The sequence below is a fragment of the Arvicanthis niloticus genome, chromosome 23 (assembly GCF_011762505.2).
Source record: "Arvicanthis niloticus isolate mArvNil1 chromosome 23, mArvNil1.pat.X, whole genome shotgun sequence".
Taxonomy (NCBI): Eukaryota; Metazoa; Chordata; class Mammalia; order Rodentia; family Muridae; genus Arvicanthis; species Arvicanthis niloticus.
Genome location: NC_133430.1, coordinates 15,229,268 through 15,256,851, shown reverse-complemented (window position 1 = coordinate 15,256,851; position 27,584 = coordinate 15,229,268). Strand labels below are relative to the sequence as shown.

Here is a 27,584-nt window from a genome sequence, read left to right as displayed (position 1 = left end):
AACTTCTGAGGGAGTAGACAACTTTCCAGGGTCAAGATCACATAGGGGTCACCGACAACTGCTGGGGACACATGAGACCCATGGCCCACAGTCACATAGATCCATCCCACTTGTTGTAGCATTTATTGCCCCCCCCCGCACCCCACCTCCAACACACAGCCTTGGCTGGAGGTGGGTGAGGACAGCCAAAACATCTTCACAATGTATATATTTCTCTCCCAAAAGCACTTGAAGGGCAAATGCCAAGTGCCTCTCTGGCTGCCCTTGCAGAGAAGGTGTCCCTAGATCTGTCCTGCCCATCTGGTAGCCACTGGCCAGATGTAGCTGATAAACACTTGGAACATGGATGTGAAATACATGTGATTTTAAAAGCTTGACGAGAGATAAACGTTATTGTGTGTGTGCGTGTGTGTGCGTGTCTGTTCATGTGTGCGTGCATGTGTGCCTGTGTGTGTGCGTGTGCGCGTGCGCGTGCGCACGAGGACATATCTATACCATGGTACCTGCATGGAGATTAGAGGACCACTTGTTGATTCTCCTCTTTCACCACATGGGTACCACAGTTTGAACTCAGGTCACTGGGCTCGGAAGCAAGCTCTTTTATCCACTGAGCCATCTCACTGGCCCTGTGTGTATAATTTTTATTTTGGTGATGAGTACAAATGATGATATTTAGAAATGAAATATACATAAATTGCGAGTCATGCTTGTACATGCCTGGTTTCTCAGTAATTGGGAGACCAAGGCAAGGAGATTCAAAGTTTGAGGCTAGCCTGGGCTACACAATTGAGTTCCAGATCAACTTGAACTATGTAATTTGGCCTTGCCTTAAAACATACATTTTTATAAAATGATGTAGAAGTTCACTTGATTCTCCTACTACCTAAGCGGCACTGTGGACTGTGTTGGTGGCTTCTCATGTGGCCTCAAGTCATGATGCTGGGGGGAAAAAAGTCCATCAGCTGGGAAGATGAAATGGGGGTCGGGGGAGAGGGAGGCATGGAGAGCAGGCAGGATAAGGATGCCAGGCAGATTCCTTTTGCCTTGCAGGTTTGTTTTCTGTAGACACACTGCCCAGACAAAGCTAGAAGCAGTTGCCCCACTGAGCAACAGTCTCCTGCATCCAAACATAAATCAGTCAGGCAAGGTCAAGCCTGGGCTTTGGAGCTAGTCAATTCCAAGTTCCCAGCCTTGTGACCCTGGGCCAGTTAGTCAGCCTTAACTTCGGGTTCCCCAACAAAGAGACCTTAGGGTATCCTTAAGAGAGGCTTTTTTTTTTTAATGAAAGCACAGGGAATCTGCCCTGAGATATCAGAAGTTCCACACTTGTGGAGTCAGCCAACTTCAGATAAAAAATATTTTAAAACCCCATCTGGACTAAGCTGTATAGACCATCTTTCTTGTCAGTTATTGCTGCTGTTAGTCATGTATCATTTGTATTTGGAATAAAAAAAAACGACCTAGTAATGAGTTAAGATACTTAGTGAGATTACATAAGTGATAAGCAAATACAATATTTTATGTGAAAGTCTCGGGCCACAGGCATCCTGGATCCTATCCCACTGTGACACCAAAGAGTGACTTTAGATGACAAATGCAGACAGCTACGGGGTCAGAGACCAGGATATTTTGGTTCAGGATGAAGATCCTGGAGCATCTGAAGCTTAAGGGACGCCCAGGGGTCCATTTACCCTCCATCAGCTTCTCCTTACTTACCTGGTCCTTGGGTGGAATTGGCCTGGCTGGTGGTTGGTCTGAGAGGACACAGAGGTCTCAGCAGGGGTTGGGCCCCGAGTCTTGTCTGCCAGACTCTGCTCGATGGCCATCTGGACCAGCTCCTCTTCACTCAGGCTGCTGTACAGGCTGTATTCCTCATGTCCAATGGCACGCTGTCTGCCCCGAGTGGAGATCTCAGTGGCCATCTTGGCCACCTGTCCTCCAGCTTCCAGAAGAGAGACTCAGCAGGAACCAGCACACAGCAGGTGACAAATCCCTGTGAGGAAACCAAACTCCCAGTCACCGAGTGTTTCACAAGGCAGCCACATTTGCCCACAGGGCAGACTGTGGGATAGCACATTTTTAAACGTGTGTGTGTGTGTGTGTGTGTGTGTGCGCGCCTGCATGTTAGTATGTACACCTGAGTGTCGTTGCATATGGAAGCCAGATGCCGACAGATCTGCAGGTAGATTTACAGGTGGTTGTATGAGTGTTAGGAACCAAACTGAGCCCTCTGCATGAGTAGCAAGTGCTCTTAACCACTGTTCTCTCCAGCTCACTTATTTTTAAAAATTCATTCAGTTGGCCATGGGATCTGTCTAAGCATCCATCCATCCTCACAGCCATACGTCCACTCAACTATTCCCCAACTCCCTTATCCTTCAAACATTCATCTGCCTACTCATCCTCTCAAGCATCTGTCTAACCACCTACGGCTATGCCCACCTATCCTTCCACCCATCCTACCACCCATCCTCCTGTCCTATCTCCCGTCCATCCTCTCATCCATCCTCCCACCTACCCACCCTCCCATCCATCCTCCCATTTACTCTCCCACCCATCCTCCCATACCTCCTCCCACCCATCCTCCCATCCATCCTCCCATTCACTCTCCTACCCATCCTCCCATACCTCCTCCCATCCATCCTCTCATCCATCCTCCCATTCACTCTCCTACTCATCCTGCCACCCATTCTCCTATCCCTCCTCCCATCCATCCTTCCATTCACTCTTTCACCCATCCTCTCATCCATTCTCTCATTCACTCTCCCACCCACCTTCCCACCCGTCCTCCCACTCATCCTCCCACCCATCCCCCCATCCATCCTCTCATTCACTCTTCTATCCACCCACATGTCCAAACATCCGACTATTACTCGCATCCATCCATCTTCCTCCCCATTGGCCAGTATGTGCACTCAACCACTCCCCCCTCAGCTCTTTCTTCCAGCATCATTCACCAGCCTATCCGACCTTCCAACCATCCACCTACTCACTTATCTACCCATCTGCCCACCATCCATCCTTCTGTCTGTCCGATTCCTCAGCCACATATCCCCCATGTTCCTACCCATTCCCTTTAAAACTTGTCTATGCAGAGATCTCCCCACTCACCATTTCCATGCCAGGAAGCCTATCTATCTATACAGGTATGACTGCATACATTAACTGAGAGATTATTTCTTGTGCAACTGGTCTGGGTCAGGCACCCTTCTGGGGACACAAAGATCTCAACATCCTGCCTCCTGCCTCTTGAGGTCACACCGTGTTGGGCACACTCCTCCCATCCAGTCACAGCTGTGTCCCACACGGGCACATCAAGGCTGTTCTTCACCGTGGGAGGGCTAAGAACGCCGCAGATGAGTCAGATGTAGGCAGATGTGGGCTTGTGCTTGGGATCTCATGTTCTGGTTCAAACCAGCCATTACAACAATTTCATTACAGGGACTCTCTTCGAAAAGATACACTCTGCCTTAGAGAGAGCGGAGCAGGAGGGGTGAAGCTCTGTCAGCGAATGAAATCAAATCAGCCTGACTTGCGATATTTACTGGCTTGCAGCAGCACGTCCACAGGTCAAGGGTTCTCAGCCCTGGCTGAGTGTTTAAGTCACAAGAGGCCTTTGAAAAACACCCCCACCCCCACTAAGTGCCAGCATTCTACTCTGGCAAATATTCATTTCTCCTTCCCCTCAGATATTGGGCCTAAGTCCTCGTGACTTGCTCTCTCAAGGGGAAGCTAGTGGGGACGACACACCAGGCACATGAGAGATCTCTTCTGTCGTGCCCAGAGGAACTAAGAATTTCCCATGAGACCTGCCTCCTTGCAGCTTGAGCCCCAGAAAGAAGAAATGAGCCAGGATCCCGAGGGTAGGCAAACTCCGCCCATCAGGGAATCCCTGCCTGAGGATGAGACACGCCCCCTTAGCCCGTGGGAGGTCAACACCTACTCCCACTCCAACTACCCTCAAATGAGTGGAACCGCGGTTGCGCAGCCCCCATTTCCAGCCTGCAGCTCAGAGAGTCTTTCCCACCTGCAGGTGTGGACCTTCGCTAAGGATCCAAGGATCGCTTTGCTTTGTGGCGTTCTTGTGGCTCCGGCTAACTGGTACCCAGGAGACAGGTTCAACACATCTCTGAGAGGACATCCAAATGGTCTACAGCCGAAGCACCAAGAGGCAGTCACTTCATTAGTGTTGAGGGGTTCAAATTCAAAGCTAAAGCCACACAATCTCCCCCACCCCACATGGTTCAAATGAAAATATTAGAAAGTGTAAGAGCCAGGGAGTGTGTGGGGTCACCACGGAGGATGTGGGGTCACTGGGAACTGTCATGAGCATCAAAACAGCCCCGAAAGATGGGTGAGCCTTGTCTCCTGCTAGTCCTGGGGCCTCCTGTGTGCGATTGTGTGTCCCATTGGGGACCACAGTGGGAGAAAATCACACTCTGGATTTCCTATGACCAGACACAGCAGAGTGGGTGTGGCTGAAAAGCAGCTACCCTCTTGCCCCCAATACCCCTGGTCAGGGACCTGGGTCAGGTATGAGGGGAGATGTGTTCATAGGGCAGAACGGTTCTCAGGGGCCCTCAAGACTGCTTGCCGACTGGATTGCTTGCGATGGACTTACCAGCCTACAGCATTCATAAAATAGTTTCACATTTCTGTCAAAACTCCAGGACCAAACTAAAGGTCAGGCACACAAGAAGTATTTAATAAGCGCTGGAGAATAAACAGTAGAATCAGAAAAACGTTTAATTCCCTGAAAGATGGGCTGGTTTCTGGACTGGGGACTCCTTGCTACTTGCTCTAGCCTTGCTCTGCCATCTGCTGGACATGTCAGGGATTGCAGCCTGTGACGTAGACGCTAACAACCTTGGTTTGTAGCTGTGTTTGCAGGATGCATATTATAGCAGATGTGGAGACATCATCTGACACACAGCAAGGGCCTGGAAAAAATATGAATATGATTTGAAGCTCCCTGGGGGGTAGCCTCCTCCTGCTCCTGTCCAGTCAGGACCTGCCCTGGCTGGCAGTTTTCAGAGGGGCCATCTGACGGCCTTCTTCCTGGATTTCCTCCACTTAAATAAAGACAGGACAAAGAGAAAAGACACCCAAGCCAGCCTTCTTTTTCTGTGAAAAGGATGGCTGTCAGCTCCTAAACTGGCCCCATGTCCACTGAGCAGTGTGGCATGGCAAGAACTGGTCAGAGCTGGGACAGGTGGGCTCCGTGTGCACCCTCATACAGCGCGATGCAGAACTGCAGCCCCTCCACCCTCATCTAACCTGATGCAGATCTCCAGCGGCTCCACCCTCTAGTCATTCTAGACCTTGGGGGACCACCTGCCTGGCCTCCATTCTCCTCAAAGTCCCAATCTCAGTCTGTACAAGGTGACCATTCGTACAGGAAGTAGGAGCCCTCACAGGGTTCTTGAGTTACATAATGGTGCAGGTCACAGAGCAAGCACAGTATGTGGTTTTCAGTTTGGGGGTCACATATGCACTGGAGCATGTGTGTAGAGGGTGGGCTGCTGTACTGTGCTTCTGAACAAGGCCATGACTCTGAGCCAGGTGTCACCTCAGTACTGCACTGCCAACCAAAGAGAAGGCCCCTTGCCACCAGTGGTGCACTCTCACATTGGCTGCTGTTTGAACCACATTTCGATTGTGCTGTAGGGGTGTTGTTTTTCTGTCTGACAGCGGGGAAACTGAGTCACATCCAGGGAGGCGGTGACAAGAAAGGGGCTAGAAGGCAGCACTGACTTCACACTAGACTCTGGGCTCATGTAACCACTGCTTTTCTTTTCCCTTTTTGCATTTGTACACATGAAAGAGTGAGGGGGGCTGTGTGTGTGTGTGTGTGTGTGTGTGTGTGTGTGTAGTGTGTACCTGTGTATGTGGGCTCACATGTGTGGGTACAGGTGAGATGAACATGTATGTGTGCATGTAGACCCAAGGGTGACATCAAGTGTCTCGGTTTAATCTATTGAAACAGGGTCTCTCAATGAACTCAGAGCTGGCTAGCTTGCCCATGGGTCCTTGGATCAGTCTTCTATGTGTTGAGATCACAGGCAGCTGCCATGCCTGCTGGGTTCTTACATAGGTTCTGAGGATCCCACCACCAGTGCTCATGGTTGTGTGACAGACACATTACCCACTGAGCCATCTCCCCAGCACCCCTGCCCTGCTGCCTTTTAAGGTTTTAGGGGAGTCTGGGAGCAAGAATAAAGACCCTGTATTTTTAAAAGATTGTTTATAAGTGTATATTCTATGTGCATACATAATAAATGTATACTCACAAATATATTAGTAGTTTGATCATATAATATAATCCTTCATGTAATATATATACCATATTCTATACATATATGTATGTATATATGTACAGCCAGCTCAAAATCTGTGGGTTCTGCATCTGTGACTTCAACCAACTGAAGTTCAATATTATTCAGGAAAAAAATGTTCAAGCAATCATGAACACGTGTAGACATTATTCCTGTTGTTATTCCCTGAACAATACAGTGTAACGGCCACCTTTTAGGGGGCTGCAGGTGATCCAGGGATGGTTTCAATGAGCCCAAGGGCCTGATGTGCTGGTCTCAAGCGTCTTAGCCATAGCTATCCACAGGTTCCAGGAACCCATCCCAGCAATGCCCAACAACAGCTATGTATGCATCACTCACACATACGTAGTATCCATTAATTTGTTGTCAAAGTTTCAGGCTCTCCCAAATGTCCCAAGACCTTTAACCTCTGGTGATCTTTAAAACAGGCTGCTTGGGCTAGCCTGGGGCTGAGGAGGAGGTGGGGAGTTACTTGGTGGTTTTTGTACTCAGTTTTGTCCTTTGCAGTGGTCTGTCAACCATCACAGCTCTTCTTTCTCCAGCAATGGCTCATGGGAGAGAGACATGGAGGTCTGCTCTCCTTGCCTGGTCCTCCTGCTCTGATATGTAAACAGTAACAATCATGCTTGTGCTTGTGGACCCTGAACAGTGCTCAGTCTCTGTCCTAAGCAGAGTCCTTTGACTTCTCGGCCTGTGCTGGTTAGTTTTTGTCAACTTGACATAAAGTAGTAACACCTGGAAGAGGGACTCTCAATTGAGGGATTGCCTCCATCAGATTGGCCTGTGGACAGTCAATTGATAGAGGAAAGTCCCACCCACTGTGGGCGGTGCCACACTGGGCAGTTGGGTCTGGGATGTGTAAGAAAGCAAGCTAAGTAAGCCAGCGCAGAATAAGCCGATGAGCAGTGCTCCTCCATGATCCTTGTTTCAGTTCCTGCCTTCAGGTTCCTGCCTTGAGCTCCTGTCCTGGCTTCCTTGGATATTAAACTGTGATGTGGAAATAAAAACTAAACATGCACCAACCCCAACCCCAGGACAACATGTCAATTGTTTTCACTCAGTATCTTTATCACAGTGACAATGGAAGCAAGCTAGAGCACCACCTCGGGAGTATTCCCTTCCCATTGTACAGATGAGGAAACTAAGGCCCAGAAAGTGGCTAAGGGCACATCTACCTGTCCCTTTTTTCAACAGGCCCCCTGTCCCTAAATGCCAAGGACAATGCAAACGTTCCTACAAGTGACTCTTCCCCTCACCCTCCTCATCCGTGTGGCTCCCCTGGCTAAGATGAGATCCAGGTCAGAATCCCAAGGTTGGCCTTTGACAAGTGTATTATTTGCTTTTCTGTTGCTGTGATGAAACACCACGACCCAAAACAACAGGAAGAATTTATTTTGGCTCACAGCTCCAGAGGGATAGAGTCCACCATGGCTGGGAACCATGGAAACACAGGGCAGGCGTGGCACTGAGAAGAAAAGGGAGGCTGAGAGCTTGCATCTTCATCGAGGAGTACAACACAGGGGGCAAACAGGAAGCAGGGCCATGAACTCTCAAAGCCAGAGATGCACTTCCTCCAGCACAACCTAAGGTCCCCGCAGTCCTGACCACCTCAAATGGTGCCACTGATCGGGGACCATGTTTTCAAATTTATAAACCTATGGGGGCACTTCTCATTCAAGCCACCATGGCAAGGGACAAGGCTGAAGGGCCTTTCTATAGATCCCAGTGTAGCAACCATTTGATCATTGTCGTCAAAGAAGCTGACGTTGGACATTACTCGAGAGTGAAGACCCAGCCTGTTGACCTTCCTTAGAAGATGGGGTGGCCCTCGTCTGAGATATCAAGTCACCTCCCTTGTATGTCCCTCTCAGCCCTGTGCAACTCTGTTCAAACTACACACGGTCTCCTGTTTGCAGGAGGTGCTAGAGCAGAAGTTCTCAACCTGTGGGTCGTGACCTTTGGGGGTCAAATGACCCTTTCACATGGGTCACCAAAGACCATTGGAAAACACAGACTGATATCAGTAGCAAAATTACAGTTAGGAAGTACCAATGAAAATAATTTTATGGTTGGGGTCACCACAACATGAGGAACTGTGTTAAAGGGTCACAGCATTATGGAGGTTGAGAACCACTGTGCTAGGCTAGGTCATCTAGACTGTGGAGGGTTAACACCAGGGTGACTCCATGAACTCTCAAAGCCCACCCCAGAGATGCACTTCCTCCAGTACAACCTTACATCCCCACAGTCCTGACCACCCCGAATGGTGCCACCGATCGGGGACCACACAGCTCTTAGCTACACAGCTATGGAGAAGCCTATGCTGGGGTGAGAGGGGAGACTTTCTATTGGTGTGGCTGCTTTGGCACCCACACTCCTGTAAGTGACTCATTGGTCGGCTGAGCTGGACTGTTGTCAGAGGCCTATCTGGAGTGAGTGGACATTTGTTGGCGTCTCTCCAGGAAAAGTGTATGGAACAAGGCTCACGACTTCTGAGCACAACAGACCTGGCTGCTAAGCTCGGAGCCTTGACACTGCTCTCAGCCAAGCTTGTGACTTTGAGGGGTCGAGGCTTTGGGCATTCTGAGGCTTGACCAGTGGTTGTATAGGGGGAGGAGTGATATGATCTGCTCAGGGTTAGAGAATGCAGCCAACACCACCACATAGGACTCTTCTCTATTTGTATGGGGGTGGGGGAACTGAGGCCCAGAGAGGTCCCAATGGGAGTTGATCCTGCCCAAAGCTAACTCTGCCCGCATGCTGCCACCAGACCAGAGAATTATTATATAGAAAGTAGAAACTGAGGCTCCATTCAGAGTGGAACACCCTTCCTTCTCTGTTTTCCAAATCTCTCTCTCTTTCTCTCTCTCTCTCTCTCTCTCTCTCTCTCTCTCTCTCTCTCTCTTTCTCCTCTCTCTGTCTCTCTCCCTCTCTCTCTCTTTCTCCTCTCTCTCTCTCTCCCTCTCTCCCTCTGTCTCTCTCTTTCTCTCTCTCTTTCTCTCTTTCTCTCTCTTTTTTTCTCTCTCTGTCTCTCTGTCTCTCTCCCTCTCTCCCCCCTCTTTCTCTCTTTTTTCTCTCTTTTCTCTCTCTCTCTCTTTTTTCTCTCTCTCTCTTTTTTCTCTCTCTTTCTCTCTCTCTTTTTTCTCTCTTTCTCTGTGGAGTACATTGGGGAAAATCACCTCATAAAGACAGTAAATAAGAGGGTGAGAGACAGAGTAGGGAAAGAAAAGCAGAAAAAAAATATTTTTCTGGGTTTTGTGGCAAATACTATGTTCTAAGGAGCCAGTCCTTCACAGAACTAAAGGCCACTGGATGTGTCTCCTGTGAGCAGTAGCTAAGAGGACTTCAGGGAGACTTTCCCCTTATCCCCTCAGCTCCTATACTGTTGCCTCTCCAGGACCTGGTCACCTTTGTCTCAGATGCCAGAGTGTAGGACCTCTCCCCGGCCTCCAGGCCCTGCAGAGACTGGCAGTGTCCAAGGCTCTTGCACTGAATCCAGACCCATCAGTAAGGCTCAGTCCACAGGGCTAGACGCAGGATTCCAGGGCCCTGACCTAGTTTCTGCCTAGTCTCTAGAAATGCCGAGCTCTGCCATCTGCCAGCAGCCTGAGGTGACAGTGATGGGTGGGCACGGCTGGCCACTCCTCCCCCTCCAGGCAGCAGAGGACTCTGCAGCTTAGAAGAGGGAGAGGACTCTGGACAGGCTGGAGACATTCTGTGTCCCCTGCAGGAGGATTCTTAGATCTAGTCTGTGGCCAACACATAGTACCTAATGATGCCATGAAGGTGTCAGGGAAAGGTCCTTCTGGGTTCACAAAGACGCTAACAGCCACAGTGTCAGACTGGAGGCTGCGGGACTTGTAACTGTGAATGCCAGCCCTTGAGATCCAGAAGCTTAGCTTTGATTCCTAATTTCAGCATCTCATCGCTGCCCAGCCTCAGACAAGACCCTTAACTTCTCACAATCTCGGTTTCCAAATCTTGAAAAAGGGAGTCAACATTTACCGCATACTCATGGTTGCCTTGAGAGGGAACAGGGAAATAATTCACCCAAATTAAGTCTTTGATGGATACTGGCTAACATGAAGTGAATTGTTCTTCATTATAAAAAAACCATTTTAGACCCCCCACACAGAGGAGAAAGATGATGCTTGCAATTACTACCTCAAGATTCCCAACACTGGTGGTCAGTGCATACCAGGTGTGGCCACCATGTGTGCCAGGAGGGACCAGAAATATGAGATGGTTCCTTCTGATGGGCACACATCCATGTTTTGACCAAGAATAGGCTAAAAACCACTAGTGGCTAAGGTTGGGCTGTGGCCGGGGGCCTGGTCTGGCAGCCTGTCCGAACCCCTCTGAGTCCCCTCAAACCTTGCCTCACACGGACTCCTTGTAGGAGAGCTGTCCTGCCCCAGGCAGGGCTTGGTCACATCCCTGATGACCCTTCATGTCAGTGCATCTCCCTGGCAACGCAAGACGTAGTCCGAGATAAAGCCCTACCTGTCTCCCCTTCGCTCATCCACTTTGTATGGATGTTTCATCTCCCCCCTGGTCCTGGAGTGAACGCTCCTCCCTCCAGCCTCCACGAAGGCTTCATTTCTCCCTCCCACCTCAGGGAGTCTTTCCCAATTCACATCTCCCTTTGTCCCAGCTGTCCTTCCACTCAGAGACCCCTTGCTCACCATGATGACATTCCATCTGTCCTTTCCAAAGACAGATTGCCTCCTTAAATGTGGCATGTGTGCACGTACACGTATATAGATGTATTTTTGTATCTCTACATCCCATAATTTTTTTACTCTCGTCTAGGCAACATTTCTCATTCTGCATCCTCTCCTAAACCTCCAGAAATGGCATGCAGAGCCCACGACCCAGGTCTTCATCAGCTAGCCACACATTACAGTTCATGCATAGCCCACTTAGTGCAATAGACACCTAGTATTCTCTCAGGAAAACACCCGTTATTGGCTCAGGATGGAAGCATTTCCAAAAGTCACCTGTCTAACGCAGACATCACCGGAGACCCTATGCGCCCAACAATGGCATCGATGGTCACTCTTTTCACACATCCATGTTTTGAAGCACACAACGGAGTGGCACACTAAGCCAGAGTCCTCCAGAAGAATAACTACCATGCATGCAGAATGCCTGTTCTCTGCTTCCCTGCCAGACCCAAATCTCCAGTATGTGCAAAGCTGCAGCAAAGGAGGGAGAAGGAGAAGGAGAGAGAGAGGGAGAGGGAGAGGGACAGGGACAGGGACAGGGACAGGGACAGGGACAGGGAGAAGGACAGGGACAGGGACAGGGAGAGAAACAGGGAGATGGAGACGGAGATGGAGACAGAGACAGAGAGACAGGCAGAGACAGAGAGACACAAAGACACAAAATAAGTAAGACAGATAGAGAGAGACAGAGACAGGCAGAGAGACAGAGACAGACAGAGAAAGACATGGGCACAGTTTGGCTACAGGTCTCAATGGGTCCTGAAGCTGCAGGTCCCAGCCCGCCCAGCAATTCTTTTCAAAGCTTCCATGACCAAGTCAAAAGCAAGCATTACCTGCCAGGCTCTGCAGCAGGGGCACAGGTCTGGGAAACAAAGAGATTTTCTTGACTGTCTGAATTCAGAACATGCTCTCTGAGTTTGCCTTCTGTGCTGGCCCTGAGCTTCCAGCTGTTGTGCCAGGCAGCTCTGAAACACTCTCCTTTGAAGCAGGGAGTTTATTTCGGGCCCACCGCATGACCACGGATGTCAAGCCAAGCTATAAGACGTTATGACTCTCAGATTTCCCTTCTGAAGATTGCACCAAGGAAGCCGTGATCCCGCCCTCCACTCCTCCTGGGGCACGGGAGACAGGCTCCCGCTTCAGAGAGCATCCCGGGCTTCGGCCCTCACGTGATGTCATCATTTGTGATCCTTGACATGGAGCCCTTATATGGGTATGTTTCTAGAACTACCCAGGCGGGAGCTAGAGAGGAGGGAAATGCAGAAAGACAAGACGGGGAGGGTGCACAAAGAGACACAGAATTGAACAAGAGAATAAAACACAAAGGAGGAAGAAGAGCCCTAAAGGAGACGCAGGAAGAGGGAGGTGCAAAGAGACCCTTGCATAATACCCTTGAGAAAATTCAAGGGTCAGTGTTGGGCATGCAGCAGGTGGCCAAGGCTAACATTTCGAGACACCAGCTGTCCAGAACTGGATGCTCTGGGGTGGAGCCAAGGAACACAGGCCAGAGCACAAAGCAATGGACCAATGAGCACAGAGCATGCTGCAATCCCGGAAAAGGTCGGCCACAGAAGGGACCTACTCTCCCAGGTCTGGGAAAGGGTATCTCCATTTCTGGACTAGGTGATCTAAGAGAAGAGTCTGCTCCCTCTTCTCCGTTGGATGTTCGGTGTTCTTAGTCCTGTACTTCGGAATAGAAGGCAGGGCGAGTTATGTTTGTAGACCTCCAAAGTTAGATAGCCGGATAACTTGTAGTTGTCTGTTGTGAGAAAGTCCTTGCATGCCACAACCAGGGGTGCGGGTAAAAGAGACACTGAGGGAGAAGGAAGGTGGCAGAGAAGCTGATGGCTGCAAACCCTGAGCAAGGAACTGTTTTAGAAGTGGGCCCTCCTCCATCCCAACAGTCACCCCAGACAATGGCAGTGATAAATCATCCAGGCTGACCCTACACACTCCCGACCCTCAAAATAATGAGGTAGGCCAGGTGTGGTGGCACACACCTTTAATCCCAGCACTCTAGAGGCAGAAACAGAAGCAGGTGGATCTTTATAAGTTCAAGGCTAGCCTGGTCTACATAGCATGTTACAGGACTGCCAGGGCTACCAAGTGAGACACTATCTGAAACAATAAAAACCCTAAACCAAACAAATCATAGGACTGAAGGAGACAATATAGTTTCATGTCTCTGGGGCCTGGGGCTACCAATATGCATAACGAACCTCAAATATCTTCTTAAAAGCCTGCCTCGAGCTTGGGAGGTTTTTCTTCTTTGCTTTTGACAGCTTCATACGCATGTACAATATGTTGAACCATCAAGATGGCCCAGCAGGTAGATACACTGGTTGCAAAAGCCGGTCTCCAGAAGGCAAACAAACAAAAACTGGGACCCAACGTCATTCTTTCTTCCTGTTCGTAATAGAATGTCATCCTCAATCCTGTCACGGTTTATGAGAGACCAGCAGCTCCCTGGTCTTAGGGAGTGTTGTGACCTCTCCATCTGGAAGGGCCCTTGGATGTTCTGTCCAGACTTCTTGTTTTCCCACTGAGACTCCTCTGCGAAGAAGACCATATCAGTCCACACACTGCAGACTGTGGCCCATGGGATCAGATGCCAGTACCCTGCAATAGAGACACTCCTGTGACATAGGGAAGGACCTGGGCTTTGAATACCTGACACAATATGGGAGACACAGAACATGGCCCAATAGGAAGACGTATGCTTCAGCAGGGCCTGACGACTGCATCTCCAATGCCCTAACCCAGGGCTCCAGAGGTCAGCTGACTTGTACTCCCAAGTGCTGGTACTGGTTCCAGTCACTCCATACTCTATTTAGCATGTGGATTTTCCCATCTTTGAGTATTACCCATTTTTTGATGGACTAATGGTGTTCAGTAGCCACTTTAACTGCAAGTCCCTGATGACTAATCTTACTGAGCATCTGATAACCTGGACTAGTGATTTGTGGGGCATTTCATGACCACCAACATCAAGGAAGGTCCAAAAATAGCCCTAGCAACCATCTTCCAGAGGACAGGAAAGGGTGGAATGAGGACAGACACAAAAACCATAGGAGAGTCAGCCTGTAGAAGAGCAGAAGGAAGGAATTTTCTAGAAGTCCCAAAAACCCTATGGAATTGTGGGATCTTTCCTGCAGGACCCAAAGGAGTGGTCACTTGAAACCCAGCACCATCCCCCCCCCCTTTTTTTTTTTTTTGCCAGAGACCTTCTGCTCCAGGAAGGATGGAAGGAGCAGGAAGAGCCAGGCAGAGGCCATGAAAACTTGCCCGGGACAGTGCCCAAGATTCAGGATGACATCAGCCCGAGAGTGGAACATCACAGCTAAATTAAGCATCCTGTAGCCCGATGTCCTGGCTGGGGCCCTCACTACCTCGATAGAAATTTATTTTGGTTTCGTATAACCCAGATGGAGAGAAACAAACAAGAGTCCAAGGCTGGCTCTAGGAGCATCTAGAAGGGAGGTCAGGGAAAAAAAGCAGACAAAGGCTCGGTCCTGAGAAGCAGGAGAGGCACAGTGAAAGGGGTTGCAGGAGGGGGTGCTAAGGTCCTCAGAGGTCAAGGCAAACTCCAGGGAGGGAGTTCACCTTCCCCATTGACTGGCTGCCAAAGTAACACGGTGGCACCCCTCAGCTGCCTAGGAGCATACTCGATTCGCCTTGCACAGACAGGACCACCCTGCGGCAGAAACACCACAGCATGGGCCCTGGAGGCAGATAACCCCAGCCCATTCTTAGCTTAGGGACCCATCTGTAGCTTTGTCTTCTGAGAATAAAAGTGAGGCAATCCCCATGGTTGTTGAAGGGATTCAGCCGGATCTCAGAGCTCAAGTTGCCCGCCCCCCCCCCCCCCCCCCCCCCCCGCAGAGCTGAGCAGGCAATGGTCTGAGAACACTTCTTCCTCCCACACCCACCTGCCGAAGAGAAGTCCCCTCCCACTGCTCAGGGGTCAGAGGCCAAGGCAGTCAGAATCTGGGACTGAGTTATTCCAGGGGCTGCTGGTCCTTTCAGTTGGCCAAGACACTTGGCCCCCTGTGAGGTTGATCTCATGATGCCTGAGCCACCCTGGGGAACTCAAGGACTAAATTAAACCCAGTACAGCCCACAGGCCTGAGATAGCTGCTGGGAACAGGTTTCCCACAAATATAAATATGTTCAGAGCAGAGCTGGGAGCCATCTATTGCTCACCAGCTGGAGGGAGGGCCCCAGGCAAGAGCAGCATGGTGCAGACCCAGCTCCTTCCCCTGGGACCCTACTCATCCTGCTGTACACAACAGCTAACAACATTTCTGATTGACTACATCAGAGCATCCTCTGGACCTTCTGCTTAACTCAGAGGGAGAGGGCAGGAAGACAGAGACCTAACCAGCTATCATGGAGCCATGCTTGCAGGGAACCAAGCTCTGGACATGCAGCTGTCAGCCATTTGGCCCTCTGCAGAGACAGTCAGCCATAGAGCAGCTGCTGTGGGTTTCAGCTTTCACCCCCAGTCTTGCTCCCCAGGGAGTCTGAGGGGCCAGAGATACAGCATCCACCAAAGAGTGCCAGACAGACATGGCCTTCTGTGGCCTGCCCTGGGCTTGCTGGGCTGTGGATGCAGGGTCATGGTGTGAAGTTGGGCTTAGGACATAGGGAAGGGCCAGTTATTTTGATGTCCCAAAAGTGGACTGCATCCTTTTCTCTGCACATGCAAAGGGATGGGGGCAAAATGCTTCCACTTTGGACCTCTTCTGGTGCTCTGAGGGAGATGTTGTCATCTTGAAGTCACAGGAGAGGAACCTAGGCTCTCTGAGGACCTTCCAGACTCAGCCTCGGTGAGCCCCAGGCATGTAGCATCCACAAGGAACCACACACTCTTGTTCAGAGGAAGGGAAACTCTGACATCAGAGAAATGTTCGTCCCTAGTAGGAACCTCAGGTCCCCTGCACTGTGCTCCCTAACACTGTTAGATAACACTCATTGAGCTGCAGCCTCTGAGACCCAAGTTGAGAAGATGGGCGGGACCCTTAGCACACAACAAGGCCAAGAGACAGATTAGATTTCTACATCTGGGAAGTTGGAAGTTGCCCTCCCTGGTTACCCAGAAGCACTTGGTGGTGTCCAGGTCTGGGTGGGTGACAGTGGGCCCCAGGCTCACAAAGAGCCACTCTCAAGTCCAAGCAACCTAACTGTCAATGTTATTTTGCCTTGTTTCCCACAGAGACTGTCAGTCCTGAGAGCTACTCTCAGCACAGAGTCATCTGTAAGGTGATGGTTGTTGGTGTCCCTGTGAAACACAATGTCTCAGAGCCACAACCCCACAGATATCTGCCAGATACAGCTCTGGCTAGCTGTGACCCCAAACAACTCATTTGCCCTCTCTGAGCCTTGGTCTCCTGATTTAAAAAAAAAAAAAGAAAGAAAATAATAGAACCCACAGCTTATAGAATGATTGCAAGGTTTAAATTTTACATATACATTATAATGCCATAAGCATCCTATATATATTTTTCACATATATAGCCACATGAACATATATGGTGTGTACATATATTAAATACATATATGGCTTATTATGTTGTATATTATTATATATGTGTATAATGTATATATGCACATGTTTACCCCTTAGAATGAAGACTTACAAACGTAAAGGCTCTCAATAGCCTATGTTTCCTCACAAAGACAGAAGGCAAGGTCAGTATCAGAGACTGAGGACACTTTTCCCGAAGAGGACATTTGACATTCCTGAGGCCATCTTGGTTGTCACAATGGGGTGTGGAGCAGATGTGCCTTCAGGGACCAGAGGCAAGGATGCTGCCAGAGCCCCCTCTTGCCTTCTACCTCCTGCATGGTGCCCTTGGTGTGCTCTGGGAGGAAGCCCACAGAAGGGGGGAGGGGCCTCTGCTCAGGGAAGGGAGTTGGGTGCTTGCATTTCCCAAGTCCTGTGACTGTTACATAACTGTGCCAGCTATGGAAAGGCTCGTGAACTAGCTCTGAAGGTCACAGGGGTATGAGAGCAACATGGAAGGCTCAACCAGCAAGCCAGCATTGATCATCACAAAGGTGGGGGGTCCTCAGAACAGGAGGGGGACTCAAATGGGTCTCAGCCTTGCTGGGCTCAGGCCACATTAGACATGTGCCCACAAGTGCTGAGTGAGCCCGGCTAACATGCCTCAGGAAGAGACTTTTCCTTCTTCAGTGAAAAGGTAGCTGGGGCCTCTAGTCCACAAGGGAAGGGGTGAAGGGACAGGCTTTGAGATATAAAACCTCTGACCAGGTCCTTTTTTTTTTTCTTAAAATTATTATTCTCCATAGCTCTCCTGGTGCAGGTGTTGGGGGAGGGGCATGCATTGGTGGTCTCCTGCATGCCAACACACGATGTGTAAACTTACAGCAACATAGTATGTGAGGTGCCTGACACGTCAGAAAGTACTTGGGCCTAGCCGGGTGCCGGGGTTAGCTTTTCAGGAAAGTTCTGTGTGATTCTCTTCGGACCTTCTTTTATCAGTAGGCCTGAGGGTTGAAAGAAAGTCCACACTCTGCTTTCCAGAATTTAAACTATGCAGGTCATGGTGATGAATTACAAGCTTACAGGCAAATGCTACAGAGATGAGGCAGGAGGATGGTGAGTTCAAAGCCAGCCTGGGTTATGTCTTTCAGGACTAAACGTTTGACTAGATAGTAGAGTGCTTGCCCACTGTACTCAGTGCCCAGCACCACAGAACAAGCCCTGAACTCAGAGCCTCAGAGAGCAGCTGAGCAGCTCCCAACAATCAACGTTAAGTTAACAGTTGGCCTTTGGATCAAGGCTCCCTAACCATTTGGAAAATGGAAACTAAAAGCTAGGGTAATTGTTTTAGGATATTACTTTTGAAAGCTGGGACCCCAGATTATTGCTCCTCCTCCCACACTAGCCAGTCACTGAGCAGCTCAGTTGGCCTTGTATGTGCTGTGTGACTTCCCCCCTGGTACTCTCACCTTGCTTGTTCATGTGGGTCTTCGTGCATGACCCAGTTAAAGTTCAGGAACCGGTGGTTGGAAAGAGGACTCGTGCTGCTTCCTCTATCCCTGGGGCAGAAGTGACATGTGCTCTTTACAGCTTAGGCTCCCGGGTACAGAGGCTCTGCCTCCGTGACCGTCCCCAGCTCAACCAGCTAATGGCAGGTTCTGAACACTGCAGGTATCTTTCTCTTTCTTTCTGCCCTCCTGCCCCGTTTCCCTTGCTTGTACTTTTTTTGATGGCACAGAAGCCCCCAGCCTCCCCTCCAAACTGCACTGTCATAGTTCCTGGCCTAGCCCTGCAGAGCGTGTGACTGGGCGGGCACACAGGTCCTGGCCTGCTGACAGCTGGGGCATATTTAAGAGGATGGTTGTCCTGATATACAGGAGAACTGTCAGACAGGCTCCAGGGACCAGAGCTGACTCTGACTTGGTGCAGGGCCTGTTCTGGGACCTTCCTGGCTGGCCAGCTGGCTGCTTGTTCTATGTCCTGCCCTCGGGCCCTGGACCTATATTTAGTGCTACTCCTGTCCCAGCAAGATCAACTGTCTGTTGTGCCACACGCCCTGGATCACCTCTTGGCCACTGTATCCAGTGGCCTGGTTTCTGACCCAGGTATCTGTCAGGCTTAGGCAAAGGCTGCTCACAGAAGCAGGTTCTGGCTGGTAGCAAGAGCCTTGTAGGCCGCTGGGTCAAAGCAATGACTTCCTCTGAGCCTCTAGCCTTGCCCCACCCACCTGCCCCTTACTGCCCATGGTCCCAACGAGGATGTCTAGGGCAATGTCTGCTTGGGGCTAACACCCAATGAATGCAACTATTATTATTTTTATCCCTGAAGCATAACCCAAATGTCACAAGCCATACCGGGCGCCAGAAGCAGTGTCAGCTGCTGGGATGTTGCCCCTACCCAGCCCTGCGGAGAACAGAGGCAAATGGGAGGGGGTATGGGACAAAGAGATGGAAGGAGGGGAGGAGAGGAGTCAACAAGAAGGATGAATGGGTATGCAGGGGCGGGCAGGAGGAATAGGGGAGCTGAGGAAGATGGAGAGGGGGTATATGGGAGGACCAGGGAAAGGATAGAAGAGCTAGGGAGGAGATGGTTTCTCACAGGCTGTCCTAATCGTGGCAGGTAATTCTTGGTACCAGCATGTTATTCCACATTGTAGGCTATTCCTAGTGCCACACCATGGAGTCCCTGGGTGCCTCTTGGGGTTAGGTGTAGCCAGAAGGCAGGGGAAAGGGAGCCATGTGGACATCTGGGCCATGTGGACACTGCAGTCATGCCTGGACTTGAGCTGCATCCCAGGGAGGCAGTTGGGGACACTGGGTTAGGGGCTTTGCAATCACTCCTGAGCTGGGAAGCATGGAGGAAGCTAAGAATTAACCTCTTCTCTACTTTCCGCTGCCTAGGACAAGGTTTTCCCAGACTCAGGGGCAAGGGGTGGCTTGCCTGCTGAGACCTGTTAGATAAAGGTTTGGGAACTTGTGCAGTGGAGTGATCTGTGTGGACACAGCAGCTGGGGCAGTGGGCTTGGGTGGGGGAAGACAGGCCCTGGGAGAGGAAGGATGCTAGAAATTTCAGGAGAAACTTTAGGGCAGAAGAACCTGAGAACCTGATCAGCTTCAGGTGACTCAAGCTTTGCCTTGAGGGACTGGAGGTCCTCTGACCACACCAGCATCTGGTAATATCTGTGGGCCTTGACTCTGTGCCTCTTGATGGGCAGAAGCACAAGGAGGCAGGGGCAGGGATCTCAGGCTATATGTGGCATCTGAGACCCTGCCCACACTCACTGTCTGCACCCAGCCTGGCAGGGTCAGTCCTCTGTCAGTATGAGGGACAGAACCCAAGGAGGATTAAGCAAGATGGCTTCTTCTGTGCTGGTCCCCAAGAGCTAGCTGCCAGCCCCAGGCTCTGCCTCTCCCAACAGTGGTCATGGCATCACCAGGCTTCTTGCTCTCTCAGCCAACAGGGCACTGGTAGGGATGATAAGGCCAAGCTGTTTCTTTCCAGTTCCTCCTCCTCTTTGAGCTGCATTAGTGGACCGGTCTATCCTGGGTGCAGCTCCAGTCGGGCAGATTCTCCGTAGGCTTTCCCTCGGCAACTCTGGCTGGCCCAGGGATAGTACCACCCTCTCTCAGTGTCCTTGGTTCTGCTTGTTCCTGTTTTTCCTGTGTAACTTCTCTTCTGTTGCTTGTCTTGAAGGTAGGACCATCAGCTAAGATACAGAATGCCTAGTTAAGTTTTAATTTCAGGAAAAAAAAAACCACTATTGCATGATATATGCTAAATAATTACCTGCCGCTTACCTGAAATTCTCCCCCACCTAACTGGGGAGCCTATTTTTTTTCATTTGAAATCCTATTTTCAGGGGCCCTGACTGATGCGTCTTAGGTCACAGGAAACTGCTACAACCCTTGATTACAGAATGGGCAGCCTCAGAAGCCCAGGCCCCCACAGCATAGAGACAGTGTGGGTAGCTTAATGAAAAATGAAGACATAGGTATGGTTGAGCAAAAGGTTGTTATTGTCGATATGACGGAGAGCACAGCCAGAGGCAACTGGACGGGTCCAGACTGAACAGGACCATGAGAAAAAGGGGGGAAGGCGGTAAGAGATAAAGAGAAAAGAGAGAAAGAGGAAGAGAGAGGGCAAGCAGACCAAGAGAGGAGCCCAGGACCAAGAGAGACACCAAGAAAGGGCATGAATGAAATGGCTGAATTATATAAGAATCAGAAGCTGGGGGAAGTGAAGCCCAGTTTCTGGGTTGGAAGGGTTTAGGATACGGCAGTGGAAGGCCTTCCTGGAGACAGGATTCATGGTATTATGGTAGGGGTAGGGGCTAAGGAGACAGGGGAGTAAGAAGGCCAGCCAAGATGTTCCCCTCCACAGCCTAGCTTCATCTCCCAGAATGCCATGGGACAATAGGGACAGACCCAGAAGTAGGCACTGGCCATTGACAATGGTATGGCACACTAGGAAGCTAGAGGGGTGGGTTGGGAAGACCTGGAGCCATTCTGCTGACAGCAAGCTGGCCTGGAGGCATCTCCTAGGCAAGTGACTCTAGGCCTCAGTTTCTCCCCACGCTGTACAGTGTTCAGCCTGCTGAGGACACTCAGAGAGTGGTCCTCAGAGGCAGACAGAACCAAAGAGTCCGCTTCTGAACTCATTGGGAGTGGTTGCTGGGACAAATGAACCCCATGACACATCATGGTGCAAGAACCACAGAAGGTTCAACTCTCAAAAGTTTCCACACAACGTCTCTCCTTCCATGGATTCAAAGCCCGGGCTGCTCTTGAGGATGCTTCTGCCATCTGATAGATGTGATGGTCCCTCAGCTGTGACATCCATCTGTTAAGCTGGAAGAGGCAAGAGTGGAGAAGGCATTACAGGGACATTTCTTCACTGACCCTCACTCTACATTAACCACTTCAGGTAGGCTGGGAGTGGCCTTCTAGCTCTGTTCCCAGGAAGAAAGAAGAGCCACTTGATGGCGGCCACAGGGCTCACCCACACGCCGGTGCCATCTCTAGTAATACCCAATAACATGTGGGAGGAGGCCTTAGAAGGATACTCCTCGCTGTCCCTTAAATGATCCCACGGTGGAGAGATGCCAGGTAACATCTTATTGAGCTCCCCCAGAAACAGACCCTGGGACAAGAACCCTGTGTGTATTCTTCTGCTTTCTATTACTAGAGCAAGATAGCCAAGGCTGTGTGGTTTGTAAAGAGATTTACCTAACTCACACGGCTGTCAGTTGACGGACCCTGAACGGGCGGCCCCATAGGCTAGCCTTTAGTGAGGACACTCGGTTGGTTCTCTTTATGGCCAATGGCATCATGACAGTCGCGTACACCAGAGGGAGAGATTATGTGGTGAGATGGGAAACCAGAGAGAGGGGGCCCATCAAGGGTTAAGTTCGTCCTTTCCCAACAGCTCACTTTGATCAGGGATCCTATGAGAACCGTGTCAATCTCTTGGGGCAGCATCCCTAATGACCTAAGCACTCCCAGCTAGGCTCTACCTCTGAAAGGGCACACTACCTCACTATGACTATTTACTATTTACTATTTACTATTTACTATTTACTATTTACTATTTACTATTACCACAGGGCTTGTCGTCTCTGACACATGAGGATAAACCATGTCCAAACCACCTCATAATCTCACAAAATGCTGTAGAGGAGGAAGGTGAGAGAGGGAAGGCCAGCCAAGAGCCTAGCCTCAGGTGAATAAGTCCCCATAGGTTCAGCACGTTAGATGTGTCATTGAAGAAGGAGGTGAGTCTTGAGACTGAGACTTCTCTCTGATACTTCAGGAAGGCAAGGACTGATGGCTTGGGAGCTGGATGTGTGTACCCAGTGATCAAGGTGAGGAGACAAGGACAGGCACCTAATATCTGCTATGCTCACCAGACATACAGGAGACACTCACATCCCTCTCTGGATTGGTCCATGAGGAGAGAGGGCAAGGATCAGTTCTTAACCTGTGGCTGGTGTTCATGACCTGTGTCTCTGGTCTTATGGCTCCTTCATGTCTGTGGGACCTTAATGCAAGACTGAAGTCTATCCCAGCTCAGATGGAGAGCAGAAGGTAGGCTGAGGGTAGTCCCTGTAAACTACCTACTGTGTGCAGAGCCCATCTCCATCCCCAGCTAGAGGTCTAGCAGCTGATGCAGCAGATGCCAGGGAGTCAGATAGAATGTTCTCTGAAGAGTCAGCTAGGCCCTTGACCCTGACTGAGGCCTAGCACCATGTCCCCAAGTACAGCAGCCAAGGGCATCAGTCTCAGAGTCCCAAAGCCTCTCCCTGGGATGAACGCTGTTCAGAGAGTGGAGATCTAAGCACACAGCTTCTGGGGCCTTGTATGCTCAGCTGGGCATGTGGGTGGCCCTCCTGTCTCCCACCTCCCCTCAGAAAGCCTAGGGACCTTAGCCAGATCTGAATGTTCTCCTGGCTCTGGGATGTTTGGAATTGAGACAGGTTAGATGATAACCTCAAAACTCACCTTGGCCTTGCTTCTTACACAACAACTGAGTTTCTGGAGACACAAAGCTCTTTGTGGCTTTGAATTCTTAGTGTGTCTCATGGGGTTCTCCCTAGACCGAGTGTGCTGCAGGTCCACAGTCTGGGAGGGCTTGATGCTGGCCACTTCTCGGCGGCTCATAAGGCCAAGGTCACGGCTGGAACTCATATCTAGAGGCTCTAGGGAGACACTGTCCAAAATCGTCCAGCATGTTGACAGAGCTCCGGTCCTGTGTCCTGCCCACCATTGGCAGGGCCCATTCTCAGCTGCTGTGGCTGCCCGCCACCCCTTCTCTCTCAGCATGAGAGACCCATTCTCCATCCTCACTGACGCCCCTCAGGCCAGATTTGGAAGCCAGCCAAGTAAAGGGGCTCGCTTGTTGAAGGACTGAATGTGCCTAGGTGAACCCGGGGAGACTTCTCTTAGACTGACTGGTCTGTGTCCTTCGTCGCACTTAAGAAATTCCTGGTCCCATGGGAAGCAAATGCAGGTATCCACAGCCTCAGGACTCTGGGGACAGTAACAGGACGTTTAGGAACTGGCCTCCCTCCTTGGTTCCCAGAATCCCCTGTTCTCCCTCCTTCCTCTCTTCCTCCCACGTGACCTCTTTGCTGTCTCTCCCCACAATTAGGATTTTGGAGTACATTGGGATCCCTAAACGTGATAATAAAAGGAGGCCTGGGTCTAGACCACCCAGGGAGATGGTAAAAGCCACCCAGCTCGGGATGTTCATCCAAGCTCCAGGCAGCGTATTTCCCAGGGCTAGGGAGACGCTTCCCAGCTCAGAGGAAGGGACTGTTGTCCTGGGCTGGGTATCCTGCGGGGGTCTGGAAAAGCATGCAGGCGCCCTCTTGTGGACTCTTTGGGGTCTGCGCTAATGGAAAAGGTAAAAATAGGTGGGTGCTCTCAAACAGCTCTGGCTTTTCTCCAGTGTGGCAAGAAAACGTTCTAGGCAGGCCTGATCTTCATGAGGGAACCATCACGGTACCAGAGGTGGGCGTGTGGCTGCACCAGAACTCCTTTTTACCATGGACCCAGGAACCATCGTCAAGACTAAGTGGGGAACTGTCTGCAGTGCACGGTCTTCCAGGTTTAGCCATGAATGGGGCTCCAGGTGGCTTTGTTCTGACCTCTCCACAGGCTCCCTAGGCTCCTCATGAGCTCACGGTGCAAGAGATGAGCGGTATGTGGGTGGAGGCAAAGACATAGACAGAGGAGCCTGGCTGCTCTCTGAACTAGTTTGCTCTCAACCTGAGATTCTTTTCTGAATTTTCTTGGAAGCCAGCTCCTATTAGAAGTTCCCTGGGTACTTTGGTGCTACAGTTGGAACTGATAGGGCAATACTAGTTATGGCGCAGGGAGAACAGATAATGCCATGACTGGATGGAACACCCAGCCCATCCTGAGCTGGAGTGCACCTCAAAGGTCCTTGACTTAGGTTTAGTGAGCCCTGAGGCTAGACTCAACCCTGCTATGTGACCTTGGGCTGGTCACTGCCCATCTCTGAGATTCTCTTTCCCCTTCTGTGAAGGAGAAATGCTAGCCCAAGGTCCTAAGGACCGCTAGGAGGACCCAGGGAGGAAGTCACCACCATCATTGCTCCACTTAGGTCTATATGGCTCCTGCTTGACTTCAGCACTGCCTGGGGTGGTGAGTCACACTGCTGATGGTCACATACACAGCCCAGGGAGCTGACCTTAGTGATCCTGAAGATGAGAAGGTGGACACACAGATGCTGTGGCAGGAGCCTAGCTGGTTGCAAGCCAAGTACAAGCTGCCCTGACCTGCCCCTGTCCTTGCCCTGCTCCTGCCTCTCTGCTCCTGCTTCTGGCCTCCTGCTGTGGCTGTGACAAACCCCTGCCCTGCACCTGCTCTGCCCTTGCCTCTGCCTTGTTCTGCCCCTGCTGTGCCCTGTCCTGTCCTGCCCTTGCCCCTGCCCCTGCTATGCCCTTGCCTTAACCCTGGTCCTTCTACCCTGGTTTTGGTCCTGTCCTGCCCTGTCGTGACCTGACCAAGCCTTGTCCTAACATTTTCCCTAGTTTTTCCCCAGAGAAAAAACTGTCCAAGGAAGTCAACTGAGGCCAAGAAAGGGACAAAGGGACTGAATCTTTTTTTTTTTTTGGTTTTTCGAGACAGGGTTTCTCTGTGTAGCCCTGGCTGTCCTGGAACTCACTCTGTAGACCAGGCTGGCCTCGAACTCAGAAATCTGCCTGCCTCTGCCTCCCAAGTGCTGGGATTAAAGGCGTGCGCCAACCACCGCCCGGCCTGAATCTTAAAGTAAATCAAGATGTGGGGGAGCTGAAGGGAGAGACAAGGGCACATTTCTTTATACTCAGCCCTGCTTTGATCTCAGAACTTGGCTTTATTATTGAGACACTATAGCCCAAGCTAGTCCCATCTCACTGTGTACAGGCTAGCCTTGAACTCATACCATCGCTCTGTCTCATCCTCTCAAGTGCCAGGATTTAGGTGGGGGCCACTACATCCTAGCTGCAAGCAGCTTTCCAAAGCAAAGATCCATCTTGGTCACCAGCACCTCTGCAGTCTTGGAGTCCCAAAGGAACTGGACCCATGGTGGCTTGGGGGCTTTACTGTGGAATTTTCTCTCCATTTCCAGGTTCAAGTGATTAGAAAAACAGAGACCACGGTGGTTCATCTGGTTTGCTTAGTGGTCCCTCAGAGATCCTACCCCAGCCATGGTGAGCAAAAGCCAGACATTATCCAGCCCTTAACTCTTGAACGCTGGAATGATATCTAATGATTCCTATTGGAATGTTGTCTGGTTTGGATGCTCCCTGGGGAGTCAAGACTGAGTCTCATGCTGTACTGAGTGCCCAGGTATGGTCCTAGGTAGCCATGGGACCCTGAATGTGCTTGTGTGAGCAGTCAGCTGCTCAGCTCTGAGCGGAGACACACAAATGCTGATGTTACCAGGGTCCAGGTGCCTGGGTTAGGCTACCTGGTGGCAATAGCTTGCAACCTCTGACAGGGCTGGTCTCAGGCTCTCCATTTTTCTTTCTATGTAGCAAGGAGGTTATAGGTATATGGAAAGGGGAATTGTAACCACACACACACACACATACACACACACACACACCTCTTACATACACACATACACATCTATACAAATAAATGTACATAAAACTCATATTTATATAATTGTTCCAACATCATCAAAAATAAGAATTGTTGCTGTGATGGCTAGCTGTAATTGTCAACTTGATACAACCTCAAACCACTTGGGAAGATAGCTTCAGTTGATGGATTGTCTGCTGTGTCAGGTTGGTTTGCAGACATCTCTGTGGGGAGTTGTCTTGATTGTTTTAATCAGTGTTGGAAAACACAGCCCATTGTGGGTGGCATCATTCCCTAGGCAGGAAGTTCTGACCTGTCTAAGAGTAGAGAAAGCTAACTGAGTTCAAGTGGGTAGGCAAGGAAGGAACCATGCATGTGTCTACCTCTCTCTGCTCCTGACTATGGATATGCTGTGACCATTTTAAGTTCCTGTTGCCTTAACTTGGCACCATGATGAACTGTAATCGGTTGGGGTTTTTGTTTGTTTGTTTTGTTTTAGTTTGGGTGTTTTGGCCAGAAAGCTTATCACAGAAACAAAAATAGAACATATATAATATCTACTCTATGTTAGTTAGGCTCTCTCACATCTCCTCACAAGCTCTGAGGCACAAAGAGGGTAAGGACCTTGTCTAAGGTCAGGCAGTGGTGGGCTGGGGCTCCAACCCCCATCTGATTTTATAGTCACAATGAAAGTTCTGATGTGAGGAAGGGACTCTGAGAGCCCAACTCTTCCCTGGAGGTGACAAGGTGTCACAGGTAACCTCTGGCAGGGCTCAGCAGAGAAATGGCCCTGGCAGGCAGATGGGGGTTAGATGAGATGCTTTAGCACTGCATACCAGGCTCACGGTGGAAAGTCTCCAAATTCAAGGATTAGTGAGGTATGGACAGGATACGGGCCTTGAGTGCTGAGCCAAGGTCCTGTGTCTCCTTGCATCAGACACCTGTTGCACCTGCTGAACCTGCTCCCCCAAACAGGACACTCCTGTGCTCGTGTTTTAGGCTCCCTGAGTCAGCTGATCCTCCTCAGTCATCTCCTGCTTGTACGAGGTCATGTTTCCATGGTGTCCTCAGCCATCAAGTGGTATGTCCTGTGCCCAGGCTTCTGTTGAGAATGCAAGAGGTAGAAGTGCAGGCAGAGGGCCATTGGCTCTGCCCCACAGTCCCGAAGTAACTGGCCTGACTGTCTAGCTCCACTCAGTGCCAGGGCTCTATGTTCCGTCTGTGTAGCTGTGGAAGCGGGCATCCATCTCCACAGGTTGCAGAGATGAAAAAGAATCCCAAGTAGCCTTGGTGGACACCATAGTGGATCACCATGGCAAGCTCTTCACGGCCATCCAGAATGACGAGCAGTACCAGGAGGCCTTCTCTCAGATGGACTAGGCCATTCTCCACAGCCTGGAGTCTCTAACAAAGAGCCACAGAACCA

At 50.5% G+C, this 27,584-nt stretch overlaps 1 protein-coding gene across 1 annotated transcript in view; it reads right to left on the bottom strand.

Moving 5' to 3' along the window:
* The window catches only part of Asb2 (ankyrin repeat and SOCS box containing 2), a 35,274-nt gene extending 23,107 nt beyond the window's left edge, over window positions 1-12,167 (bottom strand). The window contains exons 1-2 of the mRNA XM_076921319.1: window positions 11,896-12,167; window positions 1,717-1,993 (exon numbers count right to left, since the gene is read on the bottom strand). Of these exons, the coding sequence (XP_076777434.1) occupies window positions 1,717-1,922 (206 nt within the window). The 5' untranslated portion in view covers window positions 1,923-1,993; window positions 11,896-12,167. The remainder of the gene's footprint in view (window positions 1-1,716; window positions 1,994-11,895) is intronic.
* Window positions 12,168-27,584: the final 15,417 nt, after the last annotated feature.